General features: G+C 35.8%; 1 protein-coding gene across 4 annotated transcripts in view; it reads left to right on the top strand.

Moving 5' to 3' along the window:
• Positions 1-11120, top strand: part of trdn (triadin) — a 38906-nt gene extending 27786 nt beyond the window's left edge. For 2 of the 4 annotated variants that reach the window (XM_088934969.1, XM_088934977.1), the window contains 4 exons: positions 317-370; positions 2690-2827; positions 6496-6525; positions 11014-11120. In XM_088934969.1, coding sequence (XP_088791095.1) covers positions 317-370; positions 2690-2827; positions 6496-6525; positions 11014-11048 — 257 coding nt within the window. In that variant the 3' untranslated portion in view covers positions 11049-11120. Of the gene's footprint in view, positions 1-316; positions 371-2689; positions 2907-6495; positions 6526-11013 lie in introns of those variants that run through there. The other 2 variants (XM_088934995.1, XM_088934987.1) reach the window with 2 other exon arrangements.
• Positions 11121-18456: the final 7336 nt, after the last annotated feature.

Below are 18456 nucleotides of genomic sequence, written 5' to 3' on the forward strand. Positions count from 1 at the left end.
TACCCACCTGAACTACTACAGATATACTGTATATATATATGTTAGAATTTTTCATATACAGAAATTTGGACTTGCTTGTTTTTTGCACTAGAGCTTTTAGGTAGTGTGGTTTAAATGTTTAGAATTGCACTTTTATATAGTTGTAGTGGCTTTTAATCCAGTTTCTGACAATTTGTCATTTTCTGACTTAATACAACTTCTTTGCCTTAAAGTACACTAATGCCATTTTTTTTTTACAGTTTTGCATGTTATCATGAATAAGAGTCCAAAAACAAACCCTTCCCAATTCTTACCTTCCATATCTTTACTCTAACAGGGTCACATCATCATGGTTTCAGCAAAACATTGCAGGGAGCAGAGAGCCCTAGAGGCAAGGATTCGTATAGAGCATTTACTTGTGCAGTGATGGTGATTCCATAACAGTGCTTAATACAGTCTGGATGCATAATCAACTAATCATATATCTTTATTTTATAAGATTGCAAAGGGCTAGAAGTATTGTAATTCATTAACACAGTGCTGTTTTGCTTGACTGTTTATGCTTTGTAAAGTGAATTTTCTTAACAAGACTAAACAGCATTTTTAAATATTTTTGCAGTCTTTCTAAAAACAACTCTAATTTACAATACATAAATAGACATATACATTGTATATAATACACATGTATATAGTTCAGATATTTACAGACTTATAACCCAAATCCTGTGCTCTTGTTAGTCCTTATAATCTTTGACATCATTTTATGCTGGCTTCAGTCTTGAGTTTCACTCTGCTTTCAGGTATATCCCTTAGCTTATCCATCACCAACATAGTCGGGAAATTAGTGGATAAGTTTCAAAACAAAAATAATACTGTTCTGTTCTTAAATAACAGTATCTTCAGGAAGATGTTTTGGGTTTTGAAGAATTTTGAATAAGTATAAACGTGTTTATACAAACTACTTTTCTGAAAGTCAACAGAATAAGGAAGTTTTAATATCAAGTCCCTTGACGTGAATTCATATGAGATTATCTTAACAGAGGAATAACGAAAAACTGCAGACAGCGAATTAAAACATGAGTAGACAATGCTGAAGAAGATGCTGAGGACTGAAAAGACAAGAATGAACAGTGATGCTGCCACACTGTGAAAGCTGTTTGACTGATGGCCTTATTCACCAAGCTAATTCCCAAATGTTTTTAAGAAAAAAAAGTCAAGTGAAAATTAAAATAAACACTTAGTCATCTTTTAAGAACTCTTAAAATTATCATTTGGAAAGATGGGTCACAGTTAAAATGAACAACTTAATTGACATGCTAAATTCACACAACAAATGAATGAATGAATGAAAAAAAAATGTTTTACACTTCTTAGAATCAAGAGACTTTCTTTAAGTAAGAATTCCATTGTACCAGTACGTGTACTGGTTACATATGGCAATAAAGTTCAAGTTTCAAGTTCAAATGCAAACGTAGAACGGACATCAAATGTTTTCTTTACATGGGTCAAAAACTCAGAGTATCAGCAGCTCAAATTTTAACAAGGCAATGTCTTCCTCTGCATTGTTCTTTGAATCAAAACACTACTTTTGAGGTTTGGAAATATTTAAGTATGTGTACAGTATCTTATAATTGTGTCAGAATTCTGAATGTGAAAACTATTGACACATGCATAAATGACGATTCTGCATGTATTTTGAAATGGCATGCTGCTTTGCTAATGAGGTGGAACTGTACAAACTGTGTACAGTATATTGCTGATGCTACTTGTCTGCAAAGCACTGCAGCCAGAAAGGTGGTAAAACTATTTCATAAATTGTGATGTTCTCGGTGTCTACATTTCCTGTTTTAGATCAGTTATCACTGTTGTAATAGAAAGAATACGGTTCTGAATCCCGAGATGAAGTTAAACAGATTAGTTTATTGCATGCAAGGAACAATAAAGCCAAAGTCTTGTTTCCCGCAAGAAACATCAAAACCGAAGTATTGTTCGATGTGCCGGTACAAACTTTTAGGTTATATAGTCCTTCCTTGCTGCTTCGGACGTCATTCAGTGTTATGGTAAGGGGGGGGGGTCATGGTATTTGGCCAGTTAAGAGACCCTGGCCAAATGGTCAGTTTAAGATTACGCCCCCAGAGGGTTCCTAACTCGCATCTGGAATCCTTATCAGTTAACCCCCTTTCTTGCCATAAACCCCTGTTGCTTAGAAGTCTAATTTTCAGGCAGAACTGACTTAAGTTAACCCTTTTTACATCTTGTGTCTTACTTCATCACTAAAACTACTTCAGTCATTTTGTGATTGTCCAAATATATCATGCTCGTGTTTTTTCACTTTGCTTTTAGAACGTAACAGGTAAAGGTAGACACATTGTGCCACATACTGTACACCCTATGCCTTAATACACATACTGTGGAACTATAGTTTTGCCACGATTCAGTTTTATCATTCCATTAAATAAATACAATTTACTATATACCTGATGCTTAAAGGGTATGCAGCTGATGCATAATGCAATGCATTTCATTTTTCACAGTGACATTCATTTAAATCGAGATAACTGTGTACTAAATCCAAGCTGTTAATTGGTTCTTTGTCCCAATATGCAAGAAGCTACTTGTGTGTTTTATCATTCTGATTTTTAAGGAAGCATATTTCTTCCAATAAAATGCTCATTCACATTGTGCTGCTTTCTTTCAACTATGCGCTCAGGAGGCATACATGAGTTCAGCTCCGATCCCATGAAAGTCATAGACGAAGTGGTGGAAGAGTCCACTGACTGGATTCACGGGGTTGTGTCCATGCTTTCTGACATGATTTCACCAGACGATGATGATGATGATGAAGAAGGTATCCATTTTTTAAAAAGCATTCCACTCTTTAATAGCTGTTTTTAACCATTCCTTAAAAAAAACAACACACTTATAAAGTAGTGCTAAAATATGGTGGCGTTCTAACACAACCCACTTTTAAAAAATAATTTCAATGTTGAAATACAGTCATTCCAAATTAGTCATACCATTGTAATAAAGTGCTCATTCAGTATATGATTTGTCATGTACTGTACAGTATGTAATGTGAACAGGAAACATCGTAAGACTCCAAGTATTTGTATTATAAAAATACATCTGCCCATAGTAACAACTTTTTTTTATAAATATATGAAGTTCAAAACATTCGTCTTTTTATTTATTTTAAAATAAATGTATTTGAAAAATACTGAATTTACACTTGCATTTTTACAAAAATCAAATTCCAGAGCCAATATGTTCAGCTTCCAAGATCCTATTTCCAGAACCAAAATGTTAAGATAAAAAGATAAATGATAAGATTGTAACAGGAGTTAAATTAAGTTTAACACTACATACTGTATTAGAACCTGAGAGGTCAAACATTAACTACAGACATGCAACATTAAAATGTAGTTTTAACATCCCATTTCCTCTGCTATTGCCAGGTGATGTGGAACACAAAAATACGAGTCCTGGTGTAGCTTAAATGTGCACTAGATAAGCCCATGAATGAGGTTAACAGAGATATGTCTCTGAGAGGCAAAGAGGCAAAGATGAAAAAAGAAGAAAGTTTTTTTTACCAAAATTCAGCCAATGGCTCCATTTAACAAGTACATTATTTAGAGTTTTACTTTACTAACTGAACTGGTGGTATCTTCCACCTTATGTGGCATACAAAGTTATTCTTTACTGTGAAAAATAAGGATCCTAAAAAACCTTGAAAACCTTGTTTTTTCCATTTCTAAAAATCAACAACATTATTATTGGGTGGCATCACATTTTTATTTCAAGAATGATCCTACATCACATTCTAATGCTGAGGAGTGGACTGCTATTGTATCCACCCTTATATTTGTATAGGTCGTCATTTTTTATAAAACTGTCAACATAGTGCACCAAAAGAATCCTATCACTTGCAGTATATTTGCAGCTATTATCAGGAAAATGAAAATATTTTTGTTAGTAGACACACTGACATTTTATTGAACAGATATATAATCAACAGGGCTGCCTACCCTAAAAGTAACAGGGTTGTAGCGTGTGTGGCTGTTGGTGGAAACAATACAAGCTGCACATCCATGATGCATGCTTTGCAGCAGGTTGCAAAAACACTGCTGTCTGGTGGGATTTTGTCCCACTCCTCTGTTCACCGGTCTCCAAGTTGTAGGTCTTTCCAGCTCATCCAGTAAATGTTCAGTGGAGTTCAAGTGAGTAGGATATCCACATTAGAACCATCACTTTCTCGTCTTGCAAGAAAGTCATCACACAAGCAGCAAAAGGACATACAGTACGTGTGTCTTGTGCAATGTTGTAACTTCTCACAGGGAGGGCTGCAGGCAAGGTCCTGGTCCTTCATCAAATAATGTAGTGCCATGCAGTCAGGCTGCCAACAATTGCTATGAACAGAGATCTGTAGCAACTACGCAATCCTGCACAGAGCATCACGTGGGGACCTTCCCATTGACAGCCCTGTTATACACAACAACAATCAGTGTGTTATTGTGCACATCTGCATCACATTCTCTGACATTCATCATGGCGCTCCAGACAAAATCTTGAATTATCACTGTAAAGAGCACTTGGTACTTGATGCTGCTGAGATGACCACCTTGTTTTTGTGTGTTGATGAACAACAAGGTACTTGGTGTCTTCACCTGGCCTGGAAACGATGACTGATTATTTACCTCCTCACACTTAAACTGTTGGTGTGCAGCAGTGTGTTGCTCCTGCAGTTAATAATGCAGTGGAACCAACAAAGGCTGATGATAGCTGACAGTCAATCAGTTGCGACAAGGTGCCATTATTTGTAAACTCCCAGGCCACAACCTACAATATCATTGATTATAATACACCATAATATTGACAGATAGCTATAATATATTACTGTACCAGGTCATACAGTAATTGTCTTTCTCAAGTGTATCATGGTTAATTATGAATGAGCAATTTAAAATGACATCACAACATTTAATCAATATCCAAAATCGGTATACTGTATTTTTCTTCATATACACATCCAACACATAACATTGTTTCTTTTGTTCCTCAGTATAAGTGTTTTTGCTTCTTGCATTTTAATTAATAAGTTAATAAGTTTGTGTGTAACACTTCATTATGCTGTAAACAGGTAGAATAGCTTTTAATGCAAAATACCCAAGAGCAACACAAACCCACAGTTTACAGCTGAACAGAACTTTAGAAATGATGATTTTCATGCTCCTTTAAAATTACAGACAACTGACAGAGTGTTTTGGTGACTAAGATATTTTGCCTATTTTGATTATTTGTTCATAAGATTTTAACAGAAATCAATTTGAAAAGTATGATGCAAGGGAACTCTTTCCCTGTCAAAACTGCGGCAAGTATCACACATCTTTCACACTGACTGATTCAAAAACTATTCAGCTGGGGTGAGTAAATAATCCCTAGCAGTGTAACTACAGATGACTTATCAGCCTGAATTGACTGTATATACAGAGAAAGTACATTCCAAGAGTCTCAAAGACTCTTTCCACTTTGTCGGAATATCGTGCTCTGTATGCTTTGGTTAATTACCTAAAGAATTCACAACTTTCTTAGAAAAACATCTTTTTATAATCAATCTACAGCAGTATTGGAAGCACACCAGGTTAAGGTGTTAAGGGAGCTGGGAGGGAAAACGTAATATGAAATCAATCAGATGCATCCAGGAGTCTCTATACACCTTATTTTCAGTTCTAGTTTGTTTAACATACTAGTGTTTACTTTCCCACTGGCTGATTTCATCATCTTTGAAAGAAATTCCCTTTGCATCCAGCCCACAGTATAGGAATATGTCTCTCCAATGATTAGTATTTTCAGTGTTCACAAAATACCATGGAAAAAATATATTACTAAAATGACTGTTTGAAGAGTTTCTATTACACACAGAGGAATATTTTTTAATCAGACATTTACAGTAATTCTCTCTCCTTGCAATACAAAAACTAAAATGATGAGACAGATTTACTGAACCCAGTGCCTGCAAGTGCGTAAACATAAGACTAACATGCTTTTGGAAATATTAATGTTTGCACAACGATTATTTTGTTTGCATGTTTGCAAAACAGGTGGCATGTACTTCAAACTAAAATACATGTATCTTTCTTTCAACAAATACAGCAAATTTCTTAATGATTAGCTGATGCACAGAATCTGAATATAACTTTCCTAGAGAACCTTCTAGTAAGTAAGATGACATTAATTTCCTATACTATATTTCAAGAGTAATGATCCTCATGAATAAGCTCATATTAAATTTTACTATTATAGTAGCTACAGCAGTTGAATCCGATAGATATTGCATTTAATTACAGGATTCAGGATATTAAATGAATCCAGAGGAAAATAAACTGCTTTTATCTAGGGACAAGTCTTTTTTTCTCTGTTCTGTTTCACATATATAATTTATTATGTGTTTATAAATATTTCAGAACATCTATTTTGTGGGTCCCTTTCTTGCACTGACTTGTTTTTCTTATAATTTAGGTGACACGGAACATCCACTGAAGAGGAAAGGTTTGTCTTTTCTTTTTTATTGTGCTGTTGGTCAGCTAATTTAAGATTAAAATAGAAATTAATTTAATTTAGAAGGGAGAGAATTATATATAGGGATTAAAGGTCCTGACCAAATGCATTACTTGGCTTCAAATCATAAAAAGATATGTACAGTATTTGTAAATTAAGGATTCTAAATTTTAGAAAATCCTAGTAATACAAGTTTTCCTTAAATTAAAATATATATTTTACTTTAAAATATGTATTTGCAGGACTTTACTTTTTGTTGCATTTTCCTTTCCTTAATAAAACTACAATACACTAATGTGTCTTACTAATCAATTAAGGCTGTGTTGTTTTTAATAAGCACTGTAATTGCATCATCTTGCACAAGAGCTGGCTGTCTTCCTGTTTGCCTTCAGTAAACTAACACGAATAAAGCAATTGTCACTTTCAGGTGATAGCAACATTACACAGGCTGTTTCAACAAAGTTTGGACACAAGGCCAACCATGTGTCAGAAATGCATCAGTGACTTTCTATAACCCACTGCCACCTTTTTTTCCCCACTAGTATTTCTTAATATCCTATCTGAGCTGCAAAGAGCTCTAGTGCTCAGAGAAAAAGAAAAGGATGCCAGTTTAAATTGGGCAGCACAGACTGACTCATCTCCGCAGTCTTTCAAAACAACTCATCCTCAAAACAGCACAGCACATCTCCATTAGTTTTGCCCTCAATATTTTCTTCTTTCACAGACATACAGTATTTTACTGGATTATTTACCATGTACCCTTTTGTTTCCTTGGAATGATGAAGAACTGTGTGAAATCCATAGTAGGTGCTATTTTTGAAGCACAAATTAAGAAATTGTACGCAGGTGTATGTCAGATTCACCAATGTTTTGATTCAAAATCAGAGAATAAAGAAGATAATCTGAGATACATACATTAGTTTCAAGACGTATTTCAAAATGTCAGGTGTACAAAACGTTGTTCATTGCTCAACTGGAGTCTATTTCAGCCTGCTTTTATATATTAAAGGTTAATACCTACTATACCTGGTGTATATTATTTGCATAATTTAGATTATATTTAAATATAATTAGATATAATTAAATATGTTATTTTTTCATAATTGAATATTAATTGCACTGTCAAAATCAGATCTATCTTGGTAATGGATAAATGGAGATATAAACAGGCCTCAGGTCATTTAGGAGGTCTTAATTTCTATTGAAAAACCTTTGGCAAAGTGCTCATATTGCACTTTGCATTACAAGATGCAGACAGGTGACATCCAGTAATGGCAGAATGTAAAATTAGGTAAATAAAATTAGGTAAATAGGTGATGCAGTGAGAAAATGCAGTAATACTTCATTTATTGTCATCACAAGAGAATGAAAATGAAGGCCGGGCAATATGTTTGATTGTTTTAGATAATTTATTTCAGGTTTTCTTTGATCTCGTAACCAGGCAAACATATGCATTCATTTCTAAATAGCGTTTCTATAAAACCAAACATTGTTGTTGATGAAGGGGAAGAACAAATAGGCAATGGAACAGACAGTACTTACGATGGCAGTGAGCTTGAAGACAATGACGACTGTACTGGTTCAGTAGGAACTGAAAAAAGGTCTCAGAAGGATGTACAAGAAGAAGAGGATAAAGATGAGAGGTTGGGGATCGAGGAAGGTACTTCTTACTTTTCACTGATGCATTTTTAATTACATAAGTATTCCATTGCACACAATTGACATGAATCAAGTTTTGTTTTTAAATACATGGGGATGTTTTGTCTCGTATAAATATTAGAGTCAGCTAGAGGGACACTATGCTTCAAAACAAATTTGATTTAATAATTGTCAATGTTTCAACAGACAAGCCTATTTCCATTTTTTTTACTAATCAACTCCCGATTATACCAAAAAGTGGTTAAAATCTCAACCCATGTTCAATGCTTTGCAACCACAGCTGAAGGAAGTCTGTAAACTAACGAGACACAGCTACGGGCATACCTATAAGAGCAGGATGAATATTACCCTGTGAGAAGAACAATCCAGACTGTCAGTCTTGGGCTAGTGCCAGGGCAGAGAAGACACAAGAACAGGTCTCATGTTTTATATTCACAGAAGTGAGCACATCAGAATGAGTGAGGTGCTGGTCCCTGTAGGCTGTGTCTGCCTAACTCCGACTGAGGCACGGCAGCCAGGCTGAAGCCATGAGTGAGAGAAAACAGGTCACTCTGTATCTGCATGTGAGCAGCGGGTGTGAGACACTGCTGCTCTCTGTGTTGCGAGGGAGTGAGGCTACATTGCGCGAGTGCAGACAACCCCATGCTCAGCGGCTGCAGACTCAGTAGAAGGCTCACAGCTGAATACAGGATATGAGTTGTGTTAAAAGAGGAGCTAGCAGTCTGCAGCTTTACTGTCCCGTAAGGGGAAGAGGTCCCGCAATGGTTCCAGAGGGGAACAGGGGATTTAGGAAAATGGTAACAATGTAAAAGATCTTCTCCCCCGGAAGGGGCAGTGAGTGAGTTTGAGGGACCCGAAGGGGTTCCAGAGTATTTAAAAGTTGGCCTGTTATTAGAGTGGGAGAGATCAGGGCTGTCTCCGATTGTCTGCTGAGGGAGTGTACTTTATGTTTACAGCAGCAATCATGAGGTAGTATATGAAGATTCCAGGGTGGAGTAGAGGGTCCTTCACCCTGGCAATATGAGTTATCAGGTAGCAGAGTAGAGTTTATCTGGCTGCTGTCCTCTAGTCTGACTTCAAGTTGGTAGCACCAACCTAGGGAGGGTGTGAGAGAGTGTTACAGCTCTTTAGGTGTCTAGTGTGGCAGGTAAGTGGGAAGACAGCGCAGACTGTGCACGAGAGAGAGAGTTGTGCACAGAAAGCTGTGAGCTGTGAAAGCTGTGGTAAGAAGCAGAGAGTCGGCGATGTGCCTACCTGGCTGCAGGCCTCTGACAAAGTTTGAGTCGTGAGTAAGGGCAGTGGTGACCATTATGAGAGAGAGGTGCACTGGCAGCTGCAAGTACTTGGCCAAGGATGCGGGGAGGAGGTGTTGGGAAGTTATGAGATGTGAGATGAGCCTCCTGAGTCCACAAGTGAGGGTAAGCAACATCAGCAGAGATTAGACTAGTCCTCGAGTCTGACCTCGGAGGAGGTTACTGAAGGGCCGAGGTGTGTGCATGAGAACAGGATATGTGAGGATATGTGATGACGTGTAGGGCTATGTGTCACGAGCATGAGTATAGGCCTCTGAGCCTGAAAGTCTGCAAGATGAGGGCTAAGAGGAACTTAGTGAGTGAAATAGCTCTGACAGAGTGAGCAAAAGCAGCCAAGATATTACTCCTTGTGTCTTAGCAACCCTGACGAGTGGGTGCATGAAAGCACCACTCCAGGAGTGGCGGGGGAAAAACCGCATCAGTCACTGTGAATTTGCCTGGATCACGCCCTTTAGGTGAAGGTCAGCCCCCTGGCATCACACTCTCCATCCATTTGCTAAACTGCTTTATCCAGAACGGGGTCAAGAGCTGAGTTCAGTCCTTATAGTGATAATGTATTTAAATAAGAAATCCAAAAAGACTCCTTCCTTTAAAAGAAAATTATCATTCAGTTGTTGAGTCAAATTGTAATCATGGTAAAACAAACTGATGAATATAAACAGTGACTGTAATTCATACTTCTTTTATCTTTCCATGTCAAACATAAGAAATCAGTTGACTCTACTATCTACAGTATATAGCATTTTTTCTGGACGGCATTTCCACGATTTTTGGGTGTGCTTTCTTTTTTATCTTTTAACGTTTTGTCTCAAACTAGGCTTGGCTTGATGCTTTTAACAGAATAGTTTAATTCTGCTTTGTAAATGTTTTTGTTTTTTATAAGAGTAATTAATGGTACTTTAACAAATTACAGTATATTTAAAGTGTGAAATCTTCAATATTTCCAGAGGAATATTGTCCTTCTTCTTTGGCATGGTATTTTCCCTTTCTGGGAAACAGGACAAATAGACATTTTGTTTTTAAAAATGACACCTTAGACAGACCTTAATGTCTTAGTTCTGGCAAGAAAGGGATTGATTATTATAAAGACAATGTGATGTTAATGTTTAATATTAAGTAAAATTTATATTAATAATACAATTAAATGTTTTGGGCAGTAGGCCCTTCACATAAACTCTTATTCTAAATTAAACATTGTGTTTTGATTTATTATACTGTATATGGCACCTGCGCAGTGTCAACAGTTAATATTAACAGAAGATTCAGTATGTTGTAAACAACTCAATATTAAAAGACAATTTTCTTATGGTTGTTTTGTGTTTTACAATGTTTGATAATTTCCATTTAATGTAGGTTTTTGTTATTAAAAGCACTTTGTTTCTTTGAATGTAAATGTTCTGGAATGTGGGGTGATCAGGTGTAACAGTTTTGCTAAGTGTTTTTCTTACATCAATAGTGCTTGGCTTATTACCGATAATAATTTCTATAATTTTTTTTTAAATCATAGGTGAAGTTCATCCATTGAAAAGAAAAGGTGGGTGAAGTACAGTGTTTTAACTTTCATGAAATACCCTTATCACTGATACTTGTAAAGGATGATTGGTAATGTTCTTTCATTGACAACAGATTTAAGCATTATTTGCATGCAAGTGTTTTCTTCAATCTGTGTCAAAGAATTAAATAGTGGTACAGTATATTTATTAAGAATTAAAAATAATGACATACTTCAGTTAAATTAATGCCATGATATATTAACATTTATTTGTTGATTTGCTTGAAATTCTGCCATCACCGTTATTGTATAACAAGAAAACTATAATATATAATATATATATTTTAATATATATATTTATTCAAAGCTAATTGTACTGTATAAAAACACAATAACTAAACTGTTCACGTTGGCAGTATAAGTTGCTATAAGTTATGTACTTTCATCATTGACAAATTAATGGAATTTAATTCCTTGCACTTATACTACATTTTTTTTCAAGAAACCAAAAACCAGCAATGAAGGTGGTCTGTGCAAATTAGAAAATATCATGAAAAGAAATGTGTAACTTTAAAAATTCTTCTTGTAACAAATTCTGTTACACATACCTTAGGTTATAAATCATACCCCAGAACCAAAGTTTGATTCTTACGACCAGTGGATCAAGGCCCAAGATCTCTAAATTTAAGTGCATGAACTGTGTGTAGGAAAAAATCTACCCCAAAGCAGTGAATGACTCAATGAGACCACAATTCAAAAGACGTTTATTTCTGTTCATTGTTTTTTTTTTCTGAGTTATAAGTACATTTAATGTGTATACCCTTAATTTGGATATGAATGACCCTTTCTAAGTTGTTTTACTATAAATCACATGATTTAGGAATATAATCTGGATTTATAAGGGGCCCTCTGTACTGTATTTGTTTAGCTGCAAGTGAAACATATACTCAGTCTAACTCATGGAGCTTAATAATTATAATAATAATTAATAATTGCTTACACTTATATAGCGCTTTTCTGGACACTCCACTCAAAGCGCTTTACAGGTAATGGGGACCTGGCTTAACCTGGCTCTATTACATTAATTCTTAAAGGAAAAGCCTCCTGCTTTAAGTCGCTAGGCAAAGTATATGCAGTCCCAAACACTCCATATTTAGATTATTCTTATGGGGAAAAAAAAAACTTACATGTTTTGTTTCACTACACATCTTGACTTTCTGGTCTCTAACCCTGATGTACTGTATGTAGGGAACCACCTGTACATTAGATAATACATCACTGTCACCAGTGATCAGTACCTAGACTCAACAGGTGTTATGAAACCCTCTTGCACAGGTGACCCAGGTACTGTAGGTTGACCAAGCCCCACCCCTGTTATAGCATGCTACCTCTCCACTACACTTTTCTATGTGTGTCCCCTGTAATACCAAGTGAGCCTTATGATGTCTGCAGATATTTATTGCAAATTCTCCTCACCTCTCTCAGCTAATGTCTTACTCTTCAACACTCCATCACTAGATCCACTTGATCCAATTCTCTTTTCTCATTTTTCTTTGATAAAGTCTTCTCAAGAAGATAGCATACCTATGTGTTTAGCTGTTTTAACACAACCACTGTATCTTTTTTTCATGAACATTCATGAACAAAGAACAGTATGAGCAGACCTGATTTAAGATAATAAAAGGCCTGGCTGTCCAGTTAGGAGCTGAATCAGATTCTGTTCTATTATGAATGACTGCAACTACTTCTTCCAAACCTGTGTCATGTCACCACTGATACTATCATCCTCAGGGGTCTTTGTACAGTAATCTGTGCTCCATGGTGCCATTTTGTCAAGCAAAGTGGACAAGCTGGTGAAACTAACTTTCCCATTGGAAAGATCTAAGTGGTTTGAAAGTATGTCATAAAAAATTTAGTTTCCAGGGTTCCCCTTAGATCTTTTAAATTTAGCTTATATTCCACTCTATCCCATCTGATCCCTGCACTCTTCTCACTTTTTCTGCAATTTCCATGTCTCTCTTTCCCTTCTCCCTTTCAGTAAATGCATTACATGAATATCTGTATACATACACAGAGATAAGTTATAGAATGAAGTCTGCCTGCTTTCTGCCAAAGTCCTTTCCTCCTCTGTCTTCCACTTATTTCCTGTCTTCACTTTCGCATAATATACCTTGGTGTCATCAGAGTTTCTCTACTGCTGTACTTTCTTAATTTCTGTTAACTTATACTTCTGTGTTATGACACTAAATGGCAGTTATACATTATAGGTATACAATACCTACAATATACATTTGAAAACTGTTAAGTTTCCTTGGCAGACCAAATCATTAGGTTCAATGGCTGTTGATTTTCTTTTCAAAATCTCCAATGGTTGAATAGATAGTGATCTTGAACTGTCTTGCCAACACTGCTTTTTTCAAAAGGCAAAATCATAATTCCAGTTTTTCTGTACTGTCCTTGGTACTCTTATGATCCCCTAGAGAACAATTTAACATTTTACACAGGCTCTTCAAAGATTTTCCTCGACTGTTTTCACCTGATATACTGTATCACTACACAGAACATATCTGTACTTTCCTTTTCTTCATCAGCAGACTCTATAAGCTTGATTCAGTCAAGTGATGTTTAAATCAAATCTAGGGCCATCCAATAAGCTCCTCCAGGTCACACAAGATCAATATTCCTCCTGCAACTGACCGAAAATGTCATCCATGCAAGCACTTGTGGTGGATGATGAAAACTAGACTGTGACACCTGTTCTATGGAGATTATCAAAATACCCATAGAGAGGGCAGAAAAGATTGGAAAACATATCTCAACCCCAGTGCCTTTCTGATGATTCCACTGAGACAGTAGAGTAGACAAGTGCATGTGAAAGTCACAGTGATAGTCCTTGATGAAATGCCTCACCTTTTGTTCTTACCACATGTTTGAGTGGAACAATACTGTACACACTGGTAACCCACAGCACAAAAAGGTCACCTTCACTCTCTAAAGCTCCTCTAACAAGCTGTGAGATGACACCTGTGAGCTCTGGGCAATTGAGACTCCAGAGATACCATATTTCTGAACTGCAGAGAACTGCAGTAACATGTTTTGAGTCGACTGAAATGAAAATTGTTCCTTCAACAAAAAGCTGCGAAATTGCTTGTTTTATTTCCAATGTTCACAATATGCTATATCTGGAATTCTGTTTCTCGGTATAAATCCCATTTCCGATTACCTCCAGTAGTGACATTTAATTTCTCTTTTCTGCGTAAACTTCAAAACCTTCTCCCAAGGCATTGACTTAACTATTGCCACTGCTTTAACCATGTTCGGTGTCATTTGCAAAAACTTAAAAAAACACCTTTACAAAATGTGCATAATTCTCATTGCATTCAGAAATGTTTGCATTCCCTCATAATGATGTCTCCAAAATAAATTATTTACACATTATTTGTATAGCTACATACATTTAATTAACATACTGTATGTGGTTATGCTCCTTATCAGAATGTCCACCTCAGGATAATGGATGTCTGGGTGTAATGACACCATGTATAGGCAGAACAGACTAAAACACAAGGGTGACAGAGAGAGAGAGAGAGAGAGAGAGAGAGAGAGAGAGAGAGACTAACTAACTATGTGGAGTAATGCAGGAAAGACAGTGTCTGTTCAGGAGAATATGAAATCTCATTTAAAGCTATATTATTATATTGTGTAATAATATATTACTCACTATTGTTGTCCTTCAGGCTCTGAGACTAAGATTTTTCATATTTCATTTGATAACAGCATCTTCCCTCAAGGAATGACTCCACATTTAGATAAGCCACTCATGCTGCATACCAGCTTTCAGAAGATGGATCTCAGCTATTTATATTAGTTTTTCAATCTTTTGAATCCATACGCAAGCTAGAAGCCTTGTAGTTAGAATTTTTCTGTGAATACCATGTGCAAAACATTACCTTCTTTAGCTCCTTCTTCCCTGACTGTTTGCACATGCATTTAGCATGTTCATCACATGTTCACTGTTTGTTTGCACATTAGCTTTCAAAGCCTTGTGAAAGGCTTTCAGATTGGTTTTGTTACATGACCCATATCTTTGGCTTATACACTTGCATGTTATACACAATGTGCATATACACTATACACATTGCCCTTTATGTACCCTGTACCCTGTACAGAAATGTCTATGTCTACATTGTCTATAGCATTGTCTTGTCAGTGTCTGTCTGTATTTGCACCATAGACCTGGAGAACGATATCTAGCTCCTCTGTATACTATACTCTATAACTTGAACTTCAAATCACACTAGAATCTTTTGCAGATTAGCCCCTTTATACAGTAACTTAATTCCAGTAGGCTCTGGGTTCCTGATGTCCTTAAGCCTCAAAAGATGTTGAATTTTAATTGACCCAGATGGATCTATTGTATGAAGGTGAAAAACTCTTCTAGATTTTGTTCTCTCCTTGGGTCACCATAGATATAGATATAGATATTCATAATTTGTGCACACAGCTGTTTTTTATTGCACTCTAAGTGATGCCTACAGTCATTTCCAAATATACAGTTTCTCCATTCTGAAACACAGATGGACAAACAATGTGACTGAAATCTTCAGATAAAATAACATGTTTATAATGTAGAACAAAAAAACTACATTGTGATTAGGAGATCTGGTATTTGGTATTTGCATCCTGCGTGGATTGAAGCCTGTAAATAAAAGGGCCACAAACAACAAAATATTAAGTCTGGGCATGTGTGAGTTCACATGTGGATGCACACTTACAGTGACCTTGCAGAGTCGCTGGTAAAGTTTCAAGAAGGAGCATTTTATTACTAATAACCCTGGGGACACACATTAAAGTGTAATTTAAAAGAAGGGTTTCAGTTTCACTCACCTGAACTGCATGGGAATACAGTTGATGCTGTGCTGGGCAGGCAGAAAAGGAGAGTGTTCATGAACATCATGTGTAATTTTGTAGTTTTAGCAGCAATGCATGCAATGTGAGAATACGAATCTAGGGAAAATTACATATCGCCAAAAGGTAATTTTATGATAAATAACTGAAATAAAATTGATATAGGTATGAACACTGAATACACTCAAACATATCTGATAGCCAAACATTACATTTAGCCTCTACCATATTATTTATAGGTTAAACCAGAGTAATGTATAAGAGTGTGACCAACAGCCTAGCTAGCACAGGTGTACATTATGGTATCAATTTTCAGAAAGTATCAAAAAGAAAAAAAAAGGAATGATGGCAAATAGGAAAAAGGTGTTGGGAATCATCTTGGATACCATGAAGGAGGCATGGAGTAGGATTCTCAGTTTTTGTATGTGTGATTCACCAACCTATTTTTGAAAGTCATTGCACATGGTTTGGCAAGTAACTCATTCAAATAATGTCAGAGTAGCATACTGTAATTGTGTTCACTCGTGCATTACCTTATACAATTAAACAGAGATTAGCAATCATGATCATATGGTATGCTTGTGAATTACTGTATACTGTATGCTGTGTTTTTAAAGCAATGACATCTTTCTGAGATGATGTACCGTACTTTGTTCTACAACTAGACAATGTCTCAGGTAAAACAAAGACAGATTTTGCAAGATTACTTTCTCAGTGTCTGCTCAATTTGGATTAAATATTGCTGACAGTACAAATAATTCACATCAGTTGTTCTAGAAAGTTTGTTGCAGAGACCCAGTTCTTTAAACTCAGCCACAGCTGTTTTGAACATACAGTACCTGCTACATAATATTACTAAAAATGCAAGATATTCTGGAAGATGACTAAATCTGGTTTTCAAACAGTTGTAGACCTACACTATAAAATGTTCTGCAGTGATTAATCCAGATGGAAAATATACTGTAAGCAACAATTTTGTGTGAATGAAGAACTGGGCATAACAGGACAAAAAGAAAAGACAGACATTTGAAGATTTAATTTAACCTGACATTTCTGCATTAAAGGTGCTGTATGGAAATAGGGAAGCCATGGTAAACAATAAAATATGTATTATTTAATAACTGACTTCCTTTGACTTGGCTGACATACGGAAAGGTAAGTGAGAGATAAGGATATTTTAAGGCTGGAATAAAAAAATCTCAGGGCTCTGCATAGTGTTTGATAATAATCTAATGATGAGGTTTGTGTTTATATAAAAAACAATGGAGGTTGCTAAGGCTACAGGATTGTCTTTCGGTTGCCAAGGGTGCTTATTGAGATTATATTTCATAATATAAAAAAATGCATCAACAATCTGTCACAATGATAAACATAAAACATAATCTTTGAAGTGATTTTGTCAGTTTAGTTTCTCAATTAAATTACACCCGCTGTCTCAGTTGGACAATAAGTTACAATATGATTAGTGGAAAAATAAAGATATTTATCACAGGAAGAAGCTTTATATTAATCTGTACAATAGGAAATAAATTTGGTTTATGATGTACTGTATTGCTTGATTTCTTAATACATTTGTTCCAGTTCCATTTGACAGCTAATATTTTAGTAATTTTGTACAATTTTCTACTGCACATGCTATTTCTCCTAGTATTTTTTAACTAACAAGATTATGTGTCCTCTACATACTGGCTTTCTGATTGACAATTTAGGTTTAGAGCCAGAAATAAACATGTCCTCAGCTACCAGTTAAGTGCACCAGAATTGGACATTTTGTCCAGGATAAACCAGATATCAAACCATCATGTGATGTACTGTATACAGGTGGTAATGCAATATAGCTAGTAGTTTAAAACATGATCAGGCTGACCAGAACTGATGCTAGTTTTTGGCAGTGGAAAACATCCTTCAGTCTGATCCATGACAACTAAACATGGAAAAATTGAATTCTGGGCTTATAATGGGTGTATCTTTCATTATTAGCAATGCCAGCAGCACGGAAAATGCATTATGCATAATCACAGCCGTTAATGTCACAGTTTTCTGAAATGGGATTCACTGATGTTTTTTAAAGTTGTCTTTCAATGCGTGGATTATGAGTGTCTCTAATAAGTGTTTTCCTTTTGTTCCCCTTACCAGCTCACACAGGTAGGAAGAAATTTTGTCCTTGCTTTTTTTCCACTTTCAGTTTCCCAATTTATTTTTCATTGCTTCTAACAATATGACCTTTTGAGCACTCTGCATTATAAGGAAGAACAAAATGCTCTAATATGTTTTCTTTCTTAAGCTTGTTTGATTTTAACTAAGTCAGGGTCTCTTTTAATTTGGACGTGTAAATTACTGTACTTCACTGCTTTAAGCACAAAAGTCTTGATGCTTTAAAGACACAAAGATGTTCCTTGGCATAATTTCTGTGCAGCTCATTTCTTCACATATCAGAATGAACAACATATAGGGCTAAAGTCAAATTATTTTTACTATATTTATGTACACTGCATATTTTTTACCCCTTTCCTCCTTGTTAATTTTATGTCTGCCTTTTTTTTAAGTGAT

This window comes from Atractosteus spatula, chromosome 2 (assembly GCF_055471065.1).
Source record: "Atractosteus spatula isolate fAtrSpa1 chromosome 2, fAtrSpa1.hap1, whole genome shotgun sequence".
Lineage (NCBI taxonomy): Eukaryota > Metazoa > Chordata > Actinopteri > Semionotiformes > Lepisosteidae > Atractosteus > Atractosteus spatula.